Source organism: Aedes aegypti, chromosome 2, assembly GCF_002204515.2.
Source record: "Aedes aegypti strain LVP_AGWG chromosome 2, AaegL5.0 Primary Assembly, whole genome shotgun sequence".
Lineage (NCBI taxonomy): Eukaryota > Metazoa > Arthropoda > Insecta > Diptera > Culicidae > Aedes > Aedes aegypti.
In genome coordinates this window covers 130,456,787-130,475,370 of record NC_035108.1, presented here as the reverse complement: position 1 = coordinate 130,475,370, position 18,584 = coordinate 130,456,787, and the positions used below count along the sequence as shown (strand labels likewise).

The window sequence follows — 18,584 nt, the reverse complement described above, 5'->3', positions numbered from 1 at the left end:
ATTTTTGTGTCGATTTATCATTTACCTCATGTGTCATTCAGTCATACTATGAATTACGTCCACAGTAATTTCCATTATTTTTAAGAGTGTAGCCCATACATTCAAATTATCTTACAGGAAACCGTGAATTTCACCGAAATCTCAACAGTTGAAAAGTTCGATGAAATTAATTACCGGAGAACGGTAAAGTTTTACAGTTTTCGGTAAAATTTGAATCGGAACACGTTATATTTCGACGGAATTACGGTGTTTTGTGTTACCGAACAGTTCAGCTGTTGAGATTACGGTAAAATTCACGGATTACACAAAAAAAAATATTTAATTTTCAATGTGATGTAAACTGAAGTCTACTGTAAAAATGAATTAAATTCGTGTGTTATTACAGCATAATGTAAATTTAAATGAATATACATTGAATTTTTAACCAAAAATGGTTGAATATTACATGATCGTGTAAATTTAAAGTGGATTCAATTGAAAAATAATGGATTGGTCGTTGAAATTTACGTTTATTTTGATGCTCCAAATATGTGCATGAAAATAAACTTAGATTTACAACATATTTTTAGCTGTGTACGTTAAAATAATTTAAGTGTGTAGGGTTAAAAATCTCGGTAATAAAAATTAACAAACCTCAAAATTACAAGAGTACACATCTGGAGAACAAGATTTTCGTTCAATCTGAAAACTTGATCGACTGGTTATTCGCTGGTGGTGTCAGTGATCGGTTTCTGACTCTTCGAATTTATGTTCTTGAATATTAAAGAAATAGCTTCGATTCATCTTCATAACAATTTTTTTTCTAATTTCACATTTTCCAAAAGGGCTCAGAAAAAAAATGAAAGGTTGCGGTATTCAGCTCGATTGCTTGGAAATGAACAAAGTAGAGCAAGCCAAAGTTGAGAATTTTGTGTGAAATATATTAGAAGGCCTATATGCAAAAGAGTTCTTTGAGTACTCAACATATACAGAACATGTTTTTTGCAATTCCGTTCCAAATTGGCCTACTTTTCGTCAATAAGATTAACTACATAACGCCCTATTTTTCCTTAGTAAGTAAAGTAGCACTTTTCCATACTGTTTTGGTAATCGTCAACTAAATATCGAAATGTTCGTAAAAAACATTCATCGAATTGCTCTGATTTTTTATCAATGATTATCATTTTATTTTACTTCCGTTAGACGATCCGAATCCAACTCAGGTAAGCTTTTCTGATTCGGAATAGGATCGTCTAGCAAATGTCTAGCATGTCCACGTGGGTTTTCTTAAAGCATGTTTGTGATCCTAGAACCAATCCGATTAAAACGGCATTTTTTGTAATAGCAAAAAATGTTGTTTGCAACTCGTTGCAAAACTCGCATTTTTCAGCACTCCTCGTATTTATCCAACTCTGCGAACCACGTTCGGTAAATGTACGACTCGTGCTGAAAAAATCATGCTCTGCAACTTGTTGCATAAATAACTATTATGAATCTATTACGCAATGTACGTCAGTACAAAAACACATATCCATAAATACTTTAAACAAAATAAAAAAAATGTTCTGGATCTGGACCGATTATTTTGATTTTGGTCGCAAATGAAAAAGCAAAGTCTAATTGTTTTTAGTTTGAAATTTAAGACTTACCTATTTTTTGTAATAAAGTTGCTCCACAAAGACACCGTGCTATTATACTTATTTGAAGCTGCACTGCACTGCACTGCTTATATCACATATTGGGTTGACAGACATAAAAAATATCTGATAATAATTTGATTACTACTGCATTATGAGGCCCATGTATAATCTCAATATGACTATTATTCGGTTATATTTTGCAATGTGACAAATAATCTTACATTTCTTTCAAGTAGGTCGAAAGTATTTATGACTTGACGACGTTCCACGGTATTATCTAGAAATCGTCAAAAATGTCGAAAGCGACGAATATGCAGTTATGGGCCGTAATATGGATATAAATGATGTTCATTAACCTTACAGTGCATGAATTCCATTTACGTCACACAAATTCCGATTGTACTAGTACAATTTTATACATCACAACTCTATTTTTCAGTTAGTCTTCTTCTCCTTCGCGTTTACGTCTGCCGGCTTCTCAGCTTAGTGTTCAATGAGCATTTCCACAGTTATTAACTGAGAGCTGTCATTGCCAAAGTTGCCATTTTAGCATTCGTATATCGTGTGGCATTTACGATGATATACACTATGCCCAGGGAAGTGAAGGAAATTTCCGTTACGAAAAGATCCTGGACCGACCGGCAATCGAATCCAGACACCTTCAGCATGGATTTGTTTTGTAGCCGCGGACTCTAACCACTCGGCTAAGGAAGGCCCCGTTTTCCAGAAAATAGGGTTTTTCTATTTTTCGTTTTTTTTTTTCAATTTTTTCATAGGTAAATGTCATTTCAAACATTACATGCATTTCATATATATTCTGTGTAGGGCAACACTATCATCCTTATTTGGTAAAACTAAATTGAGCTTCTATTCGTGTTTATATACCAATAATACCTACCACGTTATACGTGCAAGCATTTCATTCCAGTTGGATTCTGTACGAAGTTGGAAATGTTACGGAAGACCACTGATGCAAAGCGTAAAAAGATTTATCTGCTGCTGACTTTTTGATTTCTTTTTCCCTCTGTTACCATGCAATGCCAAGCCAAGCCAAGCCATTCCGGGAGGATTTTGGTGACAGCAATCCAGTTGTGTGCCACTTTGCGGTTGATAAAGAGGCAAAGCTTTAAAACTACATTTTCCTGACCTTATGCGAGTCAACACATTCGCAGCAAGCAGCTATCTACAGAGGGGGGAATAAGGAACCGACCGAGAGTGTTAGTGTGCCAGTGGGGTTACAAAAGTGCTTTTACGGATCATGCCTTGAAAAATAGTTAACACTCTCTCCCTCTCTCTCTAGCTTGCGGGCAGATTTATACTTTTAAAGTTGGCTTACAGTGGAAACGACCCGAAAAGCAGCGGGGATTGCGGTGAAATGTTTTGGCTGACGATGTAGTGCATGGTCGGATGAAAAGTTCACTCGAAAAACAGGACGATTTATGATGTTTTCGGTGGAACAGTTGAAACTTTTTCACGACATGGATGATGCACGAAATAACGGTTAAGGATGTTTCACTAAGTTCAGTGCCTTAGATGAGGGTTGCAATTTTAATAAAAAGAAGTTATAAAATATTCTACAGGAGCAATTCTCTCTGAAACCAGGCCGCCATCGGCACACATCGTTAGACTTCCAATTTTATGTCACTGATTGCTACTATTATATTATTATTATATTATAATATGCTAAACTAGGGTGGTCGCTTCAGTTTTCTCAAATTGGTGGACCCCTCGTACGCCAGCTAACTAAACAGTTTGCTAAAAAATACATTTTTGATAAATCTTAGCTACCGTTTTGTCTCAAATTCCGAACAGACTCATATTCCGAACACTCTGTTTTTGTATGGCGATTTGGCTGAAATGTTTCACTGAAATATGTCACCTTTTTGCCAGGAAATGGAAAGCATTTGGAACTCAATTTAAACGTCTTTTCAGCTATTTTATGCGTTCGGATTTTAAATGCTTCTCTAGTTCGAAGTCAGTAAGACCAGCTCAGATTAATTTATTTGCGAAATTATACATTTGAATACGCTTTGTTCGCGCTGGTCGGAATTTGAATCAAGGTGTTCGGAATATGAGATAGAATATACACAGTGCTCGGCATTTGAATCAAAATGTTGTTCCATTCTTTTACGTAAAAACAATACTGAAACTGATTAAATCAACATTATTATCGGTACACCCATCAGCTGACAGCTAAGTTTTGCGAAGAAAATGAAATATTCGCAGATATCTGCAAATTCATGCCTATCCGACGCATTTGAAGTCACCGTTGGCCTTAAGTGTTCGGAATATGAGTCAAAACGGTATTTCCTCACGCGATTCGTCTCATATTTCCCTTGGAACTGCTTTATAACTCGGTTTATTATATGGTGGACTATATAATTGTCTATTCGACAATAGCTAAATAATTTCTTTCAAATTAATGTACAACGCATGCTTGCATATAGGCCACTTTATTTGTTTTTTTGTAATAAATACAATAATTCACAAATCAAGCCGCTCGTTGTGGAACAAATTGCTCTCCGCGAAATGTGTAAATATGAATTTGCTTCCTTCTTTGTTTGTTATTCTTTATGATTTTGTAACGTTTCGTCTTTGTCTAGCATAAATTAGTCAACATCTTAAAAATTAGAGCTTCACTTAAAATTATAAACAATACTCTCAAAGGGTGATGTTAATTGCCGTGTAAGAATCGTTTGAGCTCCTCCTGCGTATCGAAGATCAGCACTGGGAAAGGTGACCCAGGCACCAATTCGCCGGCCCACTTGACTTCCACCCGATAGTCGCCTGGCTCCGTTGGATCATACTGAAAATGAAAACATTATATTTTGAACACTTCCTTATTCTTTCTCGATCTTACCTTGCATAGAATAGTTCTATCTTTCTGGCTTTCGCGCTGCATCTCGACTCTGAAGGCGCCCTTGGGTCCTCGTACGCGAACCGTCAGTTGACCTGCACCAGCACCTCGCGTGTCAACAATAAATCTCGACTGGAACGTCGCCAGAACGCCATGCTCGATTCCTGGACCGTAGACGCGGACCTTACTGGCGTCGGGAGCTCCTGCTACTCGAAGTGTGAATGGCGATCCGGGAACGTGCTGACCTCCATATTTGATCGTTAGCGTATGCCGACCTGGCTCTTGAGGTTTCACGTTTAATGTGAAAGTAGCATCTCCATGATCGTATAGCTCACAGTAAGCCACTTTCCGTGGACCAGCACAGTGCGCTGTCAGTTCACCTGGACCAGCTCGCCTCGTGTCAATCCAGGATTTGATGTCTCTACCAACAACGCCATTTCGAAGACCTTCGCCGGAACAGAGAACTTTAGCAGCATCTACTGCCGGTCCAACAGAAATAGTCAGAGGACATCCCTTGATTAGACGACCGTTCCATTCGACGGAGAGGCTCAAAGGTCCTCCGGTTGATTTGTGAGGATTGTATGACGCAAGCCAGATCAGTTCGTTTGGCCTTGGCTGTAGCAGAGTTACTGGTAGATTTTCTCCATCCTCGAATTCCATGTGCACTTCTGGTTTGCCAGATAATGCCTCCGAAGCATCGATAGTGAAATGAGATATTTCACCCACTTGAGCCGATGTAAGACCTCTTCCCGTGAGCACCACTTTATCCGCGGCAGATGAGTTTCCTGTGACGAATACGTAGCCGGGACTCTGAGAGATGGGCAGTCCAGACCAGGTCAAATCAAAGCTATGCTCTCCCTTAGATAGTTCTTCGTCCGACAAATAGAGAATGCATCGTCCATTGCTTTGCTTTTCAACGTTAACTTCTGTACTGTCTACGTAACAGGTCAGTTCACCTGGACCGGCCATGCTGGTATCGAAGGCAATCTTTGCTGGTAACAGTAGCTTTCCGTTGTTATCCAGCAGACTTCCCCAGCCTCCGATTGGTGTAACCTTAGCCGGATCCAGGCAAGAAATGGTCCACGGCGACCCTGGCAAGGGACCTCGGTTGGTACAACTCGCTCTGATCTCGTACTCTCCAACCGTCAGAATAGTATAGAATATCTTCCATTCGTTGTTACCCAAGTTCTTAATCTTAGGTTCTATCCTTTCCGCTTGCTCGTCACATCGTTCGATCTGCACATTGGGCATAGACGGGCAGAAAACCACAAAGGAGGTTTCCTTGCCACGGTGGGCAACTTCCAACCCATTACCGGACGCATGGCTATCCGTTTTGTTTCCAACGGCTTGAACGGCGAACGTAATCGGTGAACCCGGTACACTTTCACCTCCGTACATGACAGTGGCTTTGTAGTGACCGGCAGTCAGTGGCAAGAATTCAACCTGATGAACGTAGTCTTCCTGTTGGGTCAACTGGACCGGCACATTCTGTCCGGTGGGGGACAGGACCGTAACTTCGATTTCGGCAACGCCGGCCGCCTCGGATTCCACTGTGGGATAGTTAAAGTTTAATGAGAAACGTGAGAGTTGTGATAATTGGTTCAAAAGCTTACCATTCCAGGTTATGGGCGAGTTCGTGCAAAGGTTCATCTTCGGCACTTTCTGCAGGTGGATCTTAGATGGATCGTACGACTCGCAGGTGTACGGACTTCCTGGCAAGGGTTTCGATTGATGGAGAACGTCTATTTGTGAAGTATAGAAATGGTAAGAAAATAATCACTAAAGCTTGCAGATGGACAATAAAAAAAACACTTACCAATCAAGCATTGCCCAACCTTCTGTACGGTGAATTCCGCCTGCAGATGGCCACCCTTGGTCTGGTAGCAGCGCACCGGCAGAGCTTGACCTCCCGGGCCGGAAACGACCACGTCAAACTCCCGTGCCGGATGACCAACGGTGTCGATGGCAAACGAGGTGGTCTTGGAGACACGAGCCTGGTACAGTCCCAAGCCGTTGACAGTGATCTGAAACACAAGTTCACCTTAAAATATAACGGCCTCCGTTGTCTATTAAGGCTACTCACCTCCTTGCTCATAGCTGGTGCCAAGACGTTTATTTCGATCGGCTTACTAGCGATCGGTACCTGATTGTAAAGGATCATAATCTTGTGTGGAGCAACTCTTGTAGGATGGTACACAATCTCCCAAGTACCGTTCTTGGTCGGTCCTCGAATCGAATGCGGTACCTCTAAGCCACCACACCGAACCACGGAAGTAAGCGTTCCTTGACCAGCATCCAAGATCGATACCGCCAGGGATGCTGGTTTATGGCAGTAAGCTTCCCCGACCTCGACGATCTTTACCATCGAAGGATCAAATACGTTAATTGTCCTTGCGGCGATGAATGAACGGGTTTCCTGATCAACGTAACGAACGATGTAGCTTCCGATTTTGGTGGCTTTGAACTCGGCAGCCTTTCTGGACAAAGTAAACGGTACCATCTTGTTCTCTGGGTCGTAGATTTCCACAGTTTGATCTTCACCAACCAACTCGATAAAGGTGCTGTTTCCAACCTGCACATTTTGCGTATTTTGCTGAACCTCGCAGCGGAAAGGACTTCCGTCTACCGGTAGATCGTTGAATGTAATGTTGACAAAATGAGGTTCACAGGTTTGCGGTACAAATGTTACGTCGTACAATCCCCTTGCGCATGCAGTGACTTCAGCTTTAACGGTGCTAGTTGCAGTTGATACAACCAATTCGAGAGTTCCTTCGCCTGCTCCAGCAGCATCAACACTGAAGGTAAGCGGTACTCCCAAAGAAGCCAAAGTGTTATGATGATCGAGTCCACTGATTGCAACACGCGAAACGTCGAATACATTGCAAGAGAATGGCGATCCATTAATGTGTTGATCATTGGCAGTTACGCTGATCAAATGTCTACCAACTGAAGTAGGTACGAATGACACAAAGTGGATGTCGTCTCTGAATGACACTCTACTGGAAACGGTATCTCCAGACGGGGAAGTTATCAACACTTGAGGATCTACGCCATCGAATCCTTCGAGCTCGAAGATGTTCTCGCATTTGACCGGAGCTTGTCTCAGACATTCGCCGGTAGCTATTGCTTTAGAGAGCGATACAGGAGCATGTGTAACATGGCAAGCAAACGGTGACCCTGGAACTGGATATCCGTTGAATCTAACCGACAATGAATGCGTTGCAGCTTCGGTAGGCTTGAAGTTAACTTTGAACCTGGCGTTACCCTCAGATTGGACAAAGTTCGGTACATTTTTTCCACCTACAGCGACAATGATCTCTAAATTTCCAGCTCCGGCTTGGCTTGCATTGATCCCGAAACTAACACTCTTCCCAACGACTCCAGGTCTGATATCGGTCACGACCACTTTTTCAGCAGAATAGGCCTTCAACAGGAACGGACTTCCTTCCACATGACCACTGCCAGGCAAGCGAACTTCAACCGAATGATCACCAACCTCGATCGGCTCAAATTTTACCCGATACGCACCAGAAACTGGAATCACATCGGCACGAACTGCACGTCGAGCTGGACCAAGAACTTCCACAACTGGAGATATATCCGACTCCACAAGGAAGTCAAACACATGCCCCACGCTTACTTTATCCATCAGATCGCTGGTGACGATGCGCGCTGCTGGAGAGACCTGCAATCAACGCAATGTGTTACAGTAAACTAGTATCCCCCATCGTAATCGATCGATCAACTAACCTTGCACGTGAAAGGACTTCCCGGTACATCCTGCCCATTGAAGCGTAACTCCACGGTGTGGTTCTGGGCTTCCCGAGGAGTGAAACTGATCGCGTACGTATGCTGACCTTGAGCTTGAGCCGAAGTAGGCACTCGTCCACCGTTCACCGTTACCTCCAGATTTCCTGGTCCTGCTTGGGACGTTTCAACTGGTTTGGAAAGAATGCCACACATTAGTGGTTCATTACATGGAGTATAGTGAAGTGACTTACCCAAGAAGACGACCGGCTTTCCCACCGTCCCATTGTTGACGTTCTTGACCTTGATCGCCGTAACATCGTAAACCTTCGCCATGGTGTTGGTACGTTTCCGCATTTTGGTGTTGCAGTTGCGATGATCCGTTCAAATCGCGTTGAATATTCGGTGTTGCAGCGAACGGTGCGTAGAAAGAAGTGAAACAGTCAACAGATTATTCGTCTGAGCTATGGGTCGTATGAGTAGAGTTCTGGTGTCAAGAGTTGGGGGGCACTCGTTTGCCACCTTTGGTGGCGATGCCAATTAACGGTAATTATAATGTGGTTTTACGCGCGTACTGACGAGCAAGAGTGTATTCAATTAGACGTTGTCGCTGAATGGAACCCTGACAAACCACGAAAACCGCATATTGGCCGCCAAGCTTTTGATCGGTGACTATCGCTTCCGTTAGTTGTGGTGGCCCATGTGTTTGTCTTTTTGCCAAGAAAAACTGACACATTCTCGTTAATGCATCACACTCTTTCCAAACGTCTGCCGCCACATACACCCACAACATTCCCAAGCATGCAGCTTTTGAGTTACATTGAAGAAATGGCATGGTCAAGTGGAATAGTTGTGATGCGAGAAAGTACGTGTTCTATATTGGAAGGCGTGGTTGTGCAAACCCACAGCTTGACTGATTAGTATGCTGACCACACGGCTCGGCCACAAGTCACTCTTCTGTGATGTGGGATTTATTGACGTGGACAGGTGAAACTTGGTAGTTAGCTGTGATTGAAGATTGTTTATAATAATACCGAGCATTCTTCTTGTGGAATTAATGAATGCATTTAAAAGTTACTGAGCAAGTATTTAAAGTGAGCGTACACTTAATTTAGAATACCGAATCTCGGCAATTTTTAACCGAGATTCGCACAGCCTAGTGGTCAGCAAACAAATTTCCTGGTATCTAAGGAAATTAAAGCCGAGTATTAGTAAATCATGATTCGTTGCTAAGCAACCGTACAATTTGTTTGCTGAGTTTCGGTTAAAAAAGGAAAGCCGAGATTCACACAGCCGAGCTCATGAAAAAATCTAAGTGTGTATATTGAGTAAGAATGAATAACATTTACAATATTTTTTGGCTAGAAATTTAATTCATTATCACCAGATACTCTTCATGCTTTATATTATCTGGTGGATTCCCAAACATTATTTACGGATATTAATATATTCAAGATTTTATGCTTGACAGCTATCCTATCTGGTTATAATTACACACTGATATTTTGTTCGCGAACTCGGCATTTGAAATTGCTGAGTCAACTGCACAATTTGTTGTAAACTCAGCTAAAATTAATTGTAACCGAGATTCGGCAACTAAAATTTCGGTTAATTCTATTTTTTATCCGTATCTCGGCAACACTGTTTGCCACTGATTTTTACAGAGCTAGTTAATATTTCATAGACATACTGATTTCACCAAGGAATTCATAGAACACCTGGAAAATGTTTCCAGGGATTTATACCTACAGAAATTCTTTCAGGAGTCTCTCAAAGGATTGATCCATTCTTTCAGAAATTTATCCAGAAATTCCTCGAAAAACCCCTACATTTTTTTTAAATATTTCCAGGAAACAATTTGAAAAATTCCTCAATTTAGTCCCTTTTTTTCTGTCTCTATGGGTTCTTCGAAATATCCCAAAAATATTCCCAAAATCCCATCAAGACATAATTTCAGAAATTCTTACAAATAGTCCTCAAGGAATTCCTCCAGGAAAATCTGCAATATTGTCTCCAGGGATTCTTCAATACCTTCCCCTTGGTTATGCGACCTTGCCGCGATGGGAGGGCATAATCCATTAGCCCATATGATGGAAACCAAAGGCGTAACCTGTAGTGGTGGTATCACATTTTGGCACTCTTTGCTTAAAGCCGCGTCATAATTCATATGGCATAGACGCAATAATATCTCGGATGTGATCCAACGGACATTCTGCGTCATTGATAGAATTGATGCCCATTTCAAATAATTAATCTATTCGAAGTGGACATTAATACTATTGGTGACGTTCAGTTTGCCTTTTGCTAATCAGAATGATCCGTAGCCACTCTTACTATTAGCTAGTTAGATACATCGTTATCATATACGACGTAGGGAATGCATAGCAACTCTTAGAAAAATGACTAGTAGATTCACTGAGTAGAAATAAGTGGCGACAATCTTATTTTAATATGGTTTTTACATTGCCATAATAAGAAATACCTCTTTTGTAACAGCGGTATAAATAATCTAATTCCAGCTTCATTTTCGCAAAATTTACAAGTAGAAAGTAGGCGTTGTGAAGCATTGCATTTGCCACCGAAAAGTGAATCATGTAGGAGACTGTAATAGAAGCCTAAGGTAACTTTACGCGTATATATTCACTATAAAATGACTATGGAAAGTAAGACGCTGAGATCGATCATTAGGGTACACTTGCTAGTTTCGAAAAATTGTTGAACAGACAAGGAAAGCGACTTTTTTCTTTAAGGATATATGAACGTAATGACCAATAAACACTTTTAACAACAAAACATAAAATTAACTAGAACTACTACTAAACAGCCTAATTTTGTTAAAACTTGACGACAATTGACATTTAAGACTCTAATCTTACGTAAAAGACAGGAGTAATCAGAATAGCACTTGAATGACAAATTATTCAAAACCATTTCGACTAGACAGTATTAGTAATGACACTACTACACAACTATTTCAAACAAATTCTGATGAAGCTGCTGATTTTCACAATGCTTCCTTTTCTCAGAAGCAAGGGAATATGTGCACTTTTCAAAAACTACCACGTCACAATACTAATAAAAAACAGTGTTCATGTGGGCGCCATTGCCTAGTCCGTCTGAGTATTGGTCCTGGTAGAGGGGAAACTTGGCAAAAGCCAGACCGAGGGTTCAGCCTTGACAAGTTAAGCTGTCAGGCAGCTCCAACTGAATACCATACAAAAAAAAAAAAAAAAAAACATTATTGTCAATTTGTATATACCTGGTTGGTTCAAATGTTCGAGTCTTTTGTGCCTCATTGCAGCTTCAACCGTCAGAAAGGATTTGTGGGGTTTCTTTTGGCGATACATGCCATCTACCGCGGTTCCAGACGCGATGACATGTCCTTTTTTATCCCCGACTTCACACCTCTTCGCATCGAACACCACCGTCAAAACTTTTCTTGCATATTTTATTCACAGATAAAAGATTGGTTGCCAAATCCGGAATTTGCTAACAAATCTTGGATTTCTATTGGCCCTTCTTCAAGCTCGAGTTCCACCTTACCTTTGGCAACTGACGCTATCGACTGATTGTTGGCTATGTCAATCGAGTGCAACCTGGGCCTTCAACGGCCATTTAACATCCTGCCATATCTTCGCCTTCACGACTTCCGCCGATAAGCTGTTCGTTGTGATGACTAGCTCGTCAACATAATCTTCCACACAAACGCACTCTTCAAGCATCACGGGTGTTAATCTGTCCAGCAAGCCCAATCTTCGCAGAAGACCATCGTCCTGAAATGCCTTTTTAAGCGCATTCCATGTCTCCTTCGAAGTTTTTGCTCGTTGTACTAAACTATAATTGTTCTTCCCAATACTTAGACATATCGTCGCCAACGCCCTTTCGTCCAAATCCGGGTCGACCGCCTGGTTTTGATCCACTCGCCAAGATCCCTCTCGTACGTCAACTTCGTTGCAAACGCTTATGATGTCGTTCTCGCAATCTCTCAATGGCCGGTAAGTTCAGTAAGTTTCCAAAGACAAGCCTATTTGTATCAGATCGCCCGCTGCCTCCTGGAGGTGTTTCTGGATTGACAGATGCCGTCCTTATACTTCCGCTTCCGTCACCTTGTCCGCTTGAATTGCGTTCGACATCTTTTAGAAGAATCATTTTCTGATATAATTTCTTGTTAACTTCAGATCTTCAGATTTATAACTTGCCAGCACTCCTGGGCCCATAGCCACCACCAGTGTGCAGTGTCTGAACAAGTAATGATTTGTTTGTTCGAACTAGATTATAACTAGATTAACAAACTTGGTTGCTAGAGCTTGCTGGGTAGTGCTTCGTGAAGCCCAAGCAGGACAGTTCGGTTTTGCGTCGTCCGATAGATTTTGCTCACGGTTTCGCGCGTGTTTTCGTCGCCGGAGAATTGTTTTTCCTTGGTTTGGAGCGTCTTGCTGGGTAGGTATTTGGGAAGGCCCAAGCAAGACGGTTTGTTTTCGGAACGCCAAGAAGTTTTGCTGTCAGTGTCAGTTTTGTGTTCAGTCGAGAATGGATTACCAACTGGTGAGTTCGTTTCATGCTTATGATAACACATTTTTTCTTGAAAGCGTAACTTTTATGTAATATTAAAACAAATTTTGTATGGTTCGTCACTATAAGTGTCGGCATTATGCTATTTTCTTATACAATTTCAATATACATATATTTTTCTCTTTTTGACATTATTAAAAATTATCTTTTGAATTGTTCGACATTGTGAATGTTGACGTATTTTCTAAAACTTCTACCATATCGAGACAAAATGCACAGTAATACTCATATGTCATTTTCAAACAAACTATGTATAATGATAATCTTCGAGCTGTTTAGTAGAATACCTATAAGTAGATGAAAAAACCGAATTTAGTACTATACCATTTAATTCCACTAGAGTTTGTATCCTTTGACAGATACGCGTATTTCGACCTCAACTGTAAGGCCGTCTTCAGTGTCGTGTACTAGACTCGACTCCAGAAGTCGAGTCTAGTACACGACACTGAAGACGGCCTTACAGTTGAGGTCGAAATACGCGTATCTGTCAAAGGATACAAACTCTAGTGGAATTAAATGGTATAGTACTAAATTCGGTTTTTTCATCTACTTAAACTATGTATGGTTCGTCACTGCAAGTGTCGGCATTATTCCTGTTTCATATAATTTAAAATATATACATGTGATTTTCAGTTTTCGACATTAATAAAAACGTCTTTTGAATTGTTCGACATTATAGATGTTGACCTATTTTTTAAAGCTTCTACCAAAAACTTCTCGAGGCAAAAATACAAAACTAGCTTTAAATATAAGTCGTATATTTCCCCCTTGTCCATGGATCGCATCACCGACCAGAGGTGACTCCCAGATCTTTTCCTCCCTCACTAATAAACACCCTTCCCGTGGTGATTGTGGAGATGCAGAGGTATTCTCGGTCTCTAGAAGCAACAATCATTACACCCTAACATTCCTTCCCCATCCCAACTGACTGTAAGGACTTGGCCGGCGCCGTTATTGATCAATAATATTAGATCTGCTAAAATTGCACTTCGAGAGTAAGCGGAAACTCCCATCCCTTATTCATTTGGATCGTAGTGCAATTCTTACCAGTTCCGATCAATCACGGAGTAGCAACCATTGACATGTACAGTCAGTCTATGCTATGCTATGCTATGCTAATATTGTCTCCAGGGATTCTTCAATAAACCCCTTCAAGGAAAATTCTAGGAGATCTACCATAGATTGTTCCTAGGTATTCCTTCGAAGATTTTTCTGTGGGATTCCTCTTAAAGTTTCTTACTGCATTTATACAAGATTTACTCAGAGTCCTTCGAAATTCCTGCATGGATTTCACCAATAATTCCTATAGAGTTTCCTTTAGAAATTTCCCAAAATATTCCTCCAAAGGTTTCTGCAGGAATTCCTCCAGGGATTTCTTCGGAAATTCCCGTAAGGATTGCTCCTAGAATTGTTATAGGAATTCCATTTGGAACGTTTCAAAATCTTCATTCAGCGATTCCCCCAGTAATTTTCAAAAAATCCATGAGCTATTTCTTCATGGTTTTTACGTATTTTTCAATGGGTTCCTCCAAAAACTCACTAAATTCTTCTTGTATTCTGGAAGAATTCCTAGAAGTATCCAGCCGTTCTATGCATATTATTTTGTCCCTCGGTCCATAAGGTTTACATAAAACATGGAACAAGTAGGCGTAGAAGGGGTCCACGAAAAAATTCAATCCCGGGGGGAAAATCAGGAGGAATGCCTGAAGTAAATCCTGGTCGATTTTTTTTTAAATAGTTTCTAGATCCCTGATGGATTTCCTTGAGAAATTTCTGTTGTAATCCGTGAGGGAATTCTTTGTATAAATTCTTGTTGGGATTCCAGAAGGAATTCTTGGAAGAATCTTTGGAGGAATCGCTGGATTATTCCTTAAAGAAATTCCTGACAGAATCTCTACAGAATTTTGTGCAAGAAATTTCTAAAATACCCTAGGAGGAGTTGTTGAAGGAATCTCTTGAAAAATTTATGGTGGAACTACAGAACGAATTTCTGGAGGAAACCCTGGAGGAATCTCTAGAGAAATTACTGAAAGAATCCGAAGGAATTCCTATGTATAATTTTGGAAGAATTTGTGGTGGAGCAACTTTTGAAGGAAAGACGAATTAGTGAATGTATTCCTGGGGGCATTATCGAAGGATTTTTTCAGGAAGCTCTAGATTAATCCTTGGAGGAATTTCTGGCGGATATATTTTTTTTTTGTACGGAATCTTTGAACAAACTCTAGATCAAATACTTGATAAAATCTCTGAATTATTTCCTGTCGAAATTTTTCTCACGAAATTTCTTATGAAATCTCTGAAGCAGCTTCCAGAAGATTTCCTGGAAGAATACTTCGGGGAATTCCTGCAAGAATCCATTGAAAAAATTGGCAGAGCCTTGAATGATTTCTTAACGAATCCTTGAGGGAATTCCTGGAGGATGAAGCTTGTAAAAGAATCACATTGAGAATTCCTATAAGTATTCCTGGTAATATATTTTTGAGATTTGTGATTGAATCCCAGGAGCAATTTCTGGGGGAATTTTTGAAGAAAATCCTAGGCACAATTCATTAAGAAATCTTAGATGAAATTCATGAATCCTATGAGGAATGCCGGTAGGAATTCCTGGTAATATTTTTATAAGAGTTTGTGATGGAATCCAAGGAGGAATTCTGCAGGGATTCTTGGAAGAAATCGCTATGAGAATTCTTGAAGGAATATCATTAGGCATTATCGAAGGATTTTTTTGGGAGCTCTAGAGGAATTACTGAAAAATTCTTGGATCAGTTTCTTGGATATGAGAGTATTTTTTGTAGGTAAAATTTTTGAACAAATCCTATATCGGATACTTAAAAGAATTTTCAAAAAAATATCTGGATTATTTCCTTGTGAAATTTGCATTGTAAAATTCCTTAGGCAATCACTGAAGAAGCTCGTAGAGGATTTTCAGAATAATTGGCGGAATTCCTGGAGCAATCCTGGAAGAGCCTTGCAGTATTTTATTGAGGAATGCTTGAACGAATTCCTGATTAAGTGTGTGGTTTAATCCCATTTAATATCTTTGAAGACCACCAGAAAGGTATCCCAGGAATAATTTCTGGGGGAATTTCTGGAGGAATCTCAGAGGAGAAATTCCTGCAAGAACCCCATGAGGAATGCATATAGGAAGTCCTGTTAAAATTTTTTGAAGAATTTGTGATGAACTTCCATGGGGAATTCTGGAGGAAATTTTAGAAGAAATCGCTGGAAGAATTCTTGAAGGAAACTATGGGTGCATTATTGATGGAATTTATCTGGAATCTCTTAGAGGATTTCCTGAGGGAATTTTTGGAGAAATTTTTGGCGCATATGAGAGTTTTTTCTTGGTGAAATCTTTGAATAATCACTAGATGGAATCCCTGGAGGAATTTACAAAAATCGGAATTATTTCCTAGCGAAATTGTCTTAGAAAAAAATTCTTTGGAAATCTCTGAAAAAATCCCTAAAGCAGCTTCTAGAGATTTCCTAAGAGAAGCCTCGAAAGAATTCTTGGAGGAATCTCTAGACAAAAGCCAGGAAGAGCCTTGTAGTATTTTGTTATGGAACCCTTGAAAGAATTCCTGGAGGACTCCCTAATGAAATTTGTGCAAAAATCCCAAGAGAAATTTCTGCTAATATCTTTCTAAAAATTGTGGTGGGATCCCATGAATGATTTCTGGGGAAATTTTCGAAGGAATCCCCAGAGAAAATTGTTGGTGGAATTCTTGAAGGAATCTCTGGGAGCATTACTGAAGAAATTTTTAGGGAAGCTCTTCTTCTTCTTCATGGCATTACGACCTCACTGGGACAGAGCCTGCTTCTCAGCGTCGTGCTCTTATGAGCACTTCCACAGTCATTAACTGAGAGCTTTCATTGCCAAAGTTGCCATTGCCAGGGAAGTCAAGGAAATTTCCATTACGAAAAGATGCTGGACCGACCGGGAATCGAACCCAGACACCTTCAGCATGGCTTTGCTTTGTAGCCGCGGACTCTAAGCACTCGGCTAAGGGAAGCTCTAGAGGAATCCAATAAGAAATTTCTGGAAGAACTGTCAATTATTTCTAGGCAAAATTTTTGAAGCAATCCTCCTTGGAATTTTCGTAAAACCATGTGGAAGTTTTCGAAAAAGTTTCTGAATGATTTCCTGGCTAAATGTTCCTAGAATAAAAATGCTTGGGAAATCTGTGGTGGATATTCTAGCGGAATTTCTGGAGAAATATCAAGATGAATCTTCCAAAGAATTCCTGGAGGAGTCTCTGAAGAAACCCCTGAAACATTTTTGGAGGAATGCTGGAGAGACCTCTGCAAAAAAATTCGAGGGAATCTTTGAAGAATTTCCTGCTGAGATTTCTTCAAGGATTTCTCTGGGTTTTCTTATGGGGATTGTTCGGAAAAAAGGATATCTCCAAGAATTCTTCCAGTAAGGGACTTCCCGATGAACTCCTAGAATGGATTCCTCCAAGAATTTGTCGAGGGATTCTTCAAGTAATTCATTCGAAATCCCAAAAGCATCCAGAAGCATTCTACCACCAAAGCAATTTCTGAAGAAATCCCTTCAAAAATCTTGGATGAATTATTTTTGTTATTCCTGAAGGGACATCTGGAGGAATTCTTGGAAAAATTGTTGGTGCGAATCCTGGAGAATCACTTAGAGTATTTTCTGAAGTAATCCATGAAAGAATGCCTGAAGACAATAATGGAAGAATCACTAAAGGAATTCCTGGAAGAATGCGTGGAAGAATTTCCGAAAATATCCTTGGAGGAATCCCTGGTTGAAATCTTTGGAAGGAATTCTTTAATGAATTCTAGAGGGTATAGAATGCTTGGAGGAATTTGTTAAGGAAGTTACATGGAGGAATCTTTGTAGAAATATCTGGAAATACTTACTTATTACTTATTTTGGCATAATATTTGAATTTGAGAAAAAGCTTGGAAAATCCCTGTCGACTCTAAGCGGAACTATAGGTATTCCTGGAGAAATCTCTAGAAATTTTTTTGAAGGAACTACTAGAGAAATTCCTGGAAGAATCCCTGGAAGAATCTTTGGCGAATTCCTTGAACAATCCTTGAAGGGAAAATAAACAGAATCCCTGGAGGAATTCTTGCATGAACCTCTGGGGGAATTATCACATGAATCCCTTGAGAATTTTCCGGAAGAATTTCAGGAAAATATGTGAATATTTTCTTGTAGAAATTTTTAAGGAAATTATTACAATTTTTTGGGTTACTGAAGAGCAAGATTCCCTTAGAAAAAAATCGTGATAAATCTCTGAAGATACCTCTGACGGAGCGATCTCTACAATCACTATTTGATGAAAATTGAAAGAGTTGTCCACTTATTGCTAACAGCCTATAGCCTACAGTTGACAGACTAAAAATTTGGTCACACATCTTCTAGGGAATAGTATTTTTACAAATCGGGACCGTTTTTGTAATCAGTCAGAAAATGTCCAGATAAAGTTAAACGCCTAGAGGTATGCAACGTCTTATGTATTATAAGTAATTCTGTTGATTTTGTTCATAATTCATTTATTCATATTTCAAGAACGATTGATTTCTGTGTAATTGAATGGTGAAACATGAAAATCAACTGATATTTATTCACAACTATATATTCCGCATATTATCATGAACTTTCAATGGTGTCTTGTTTGTTACAACTTTAAACGCTTTTGTAGGTGTCTTTTCCTATAAATTCCGTAATTTGATGCGTAAAACTTTATCCACGATCTCTATTAAAATTCTCCAATCTAACTCCAAGATGTTGGACAACTTCACATGAGACACTACCA

The 18,584-nt window shown here is 40.0% G+C and overlaps 1 protein-coding gene across 7 annotated transcripts in view; it reads right to left on the bottom strand.

Moving 5' to 3' along the window:
• Nucleotides 1-4,055: 4,055 nt before the first annotated feature.
• The window catches only part of LOC5564736 (filamin-B), a 179,042-nt gene continuing 164,513 nt past the window's right edge, over nt 4,056-18,584 (bottom strand). For all 7 annotated transcript variants that reach the window (XM_021842366.1, XM_021842365.1, XM_021842368.1 and 4 more), the window contains 7 exons: nt 8,478-8,550; nt 8,227-8,414; nt 6,560-8,161; nt 6,293-6,500; nt 6,090-6,218; nt 4,480-6,026; nt 4,056-4,425 (listed from right to left, as the gene is read on the bottom strand). In XM_021842366.1, the coding sequence (XP_021698058.1) occupies nt 4,294-4,425; nt 4,480-6,026; nt 6,090-6,218; nt 6,293-6,500; nt 6,560-8,161; nt 8,227-8,414; nt 8,478-8,550 (3,879 nt within the window). In that variant the 3' untranslated portion in view covers nt 4,056-4,293. The remainder of the gene's footprint in view (nt 4,426-4,479; nt 6,027-6,089; nt 6,219-6,292; nt 6,501-6,559; nt 8,162-8,226; nt 8,415-8,477; nt 8,551-18,584) is intronic.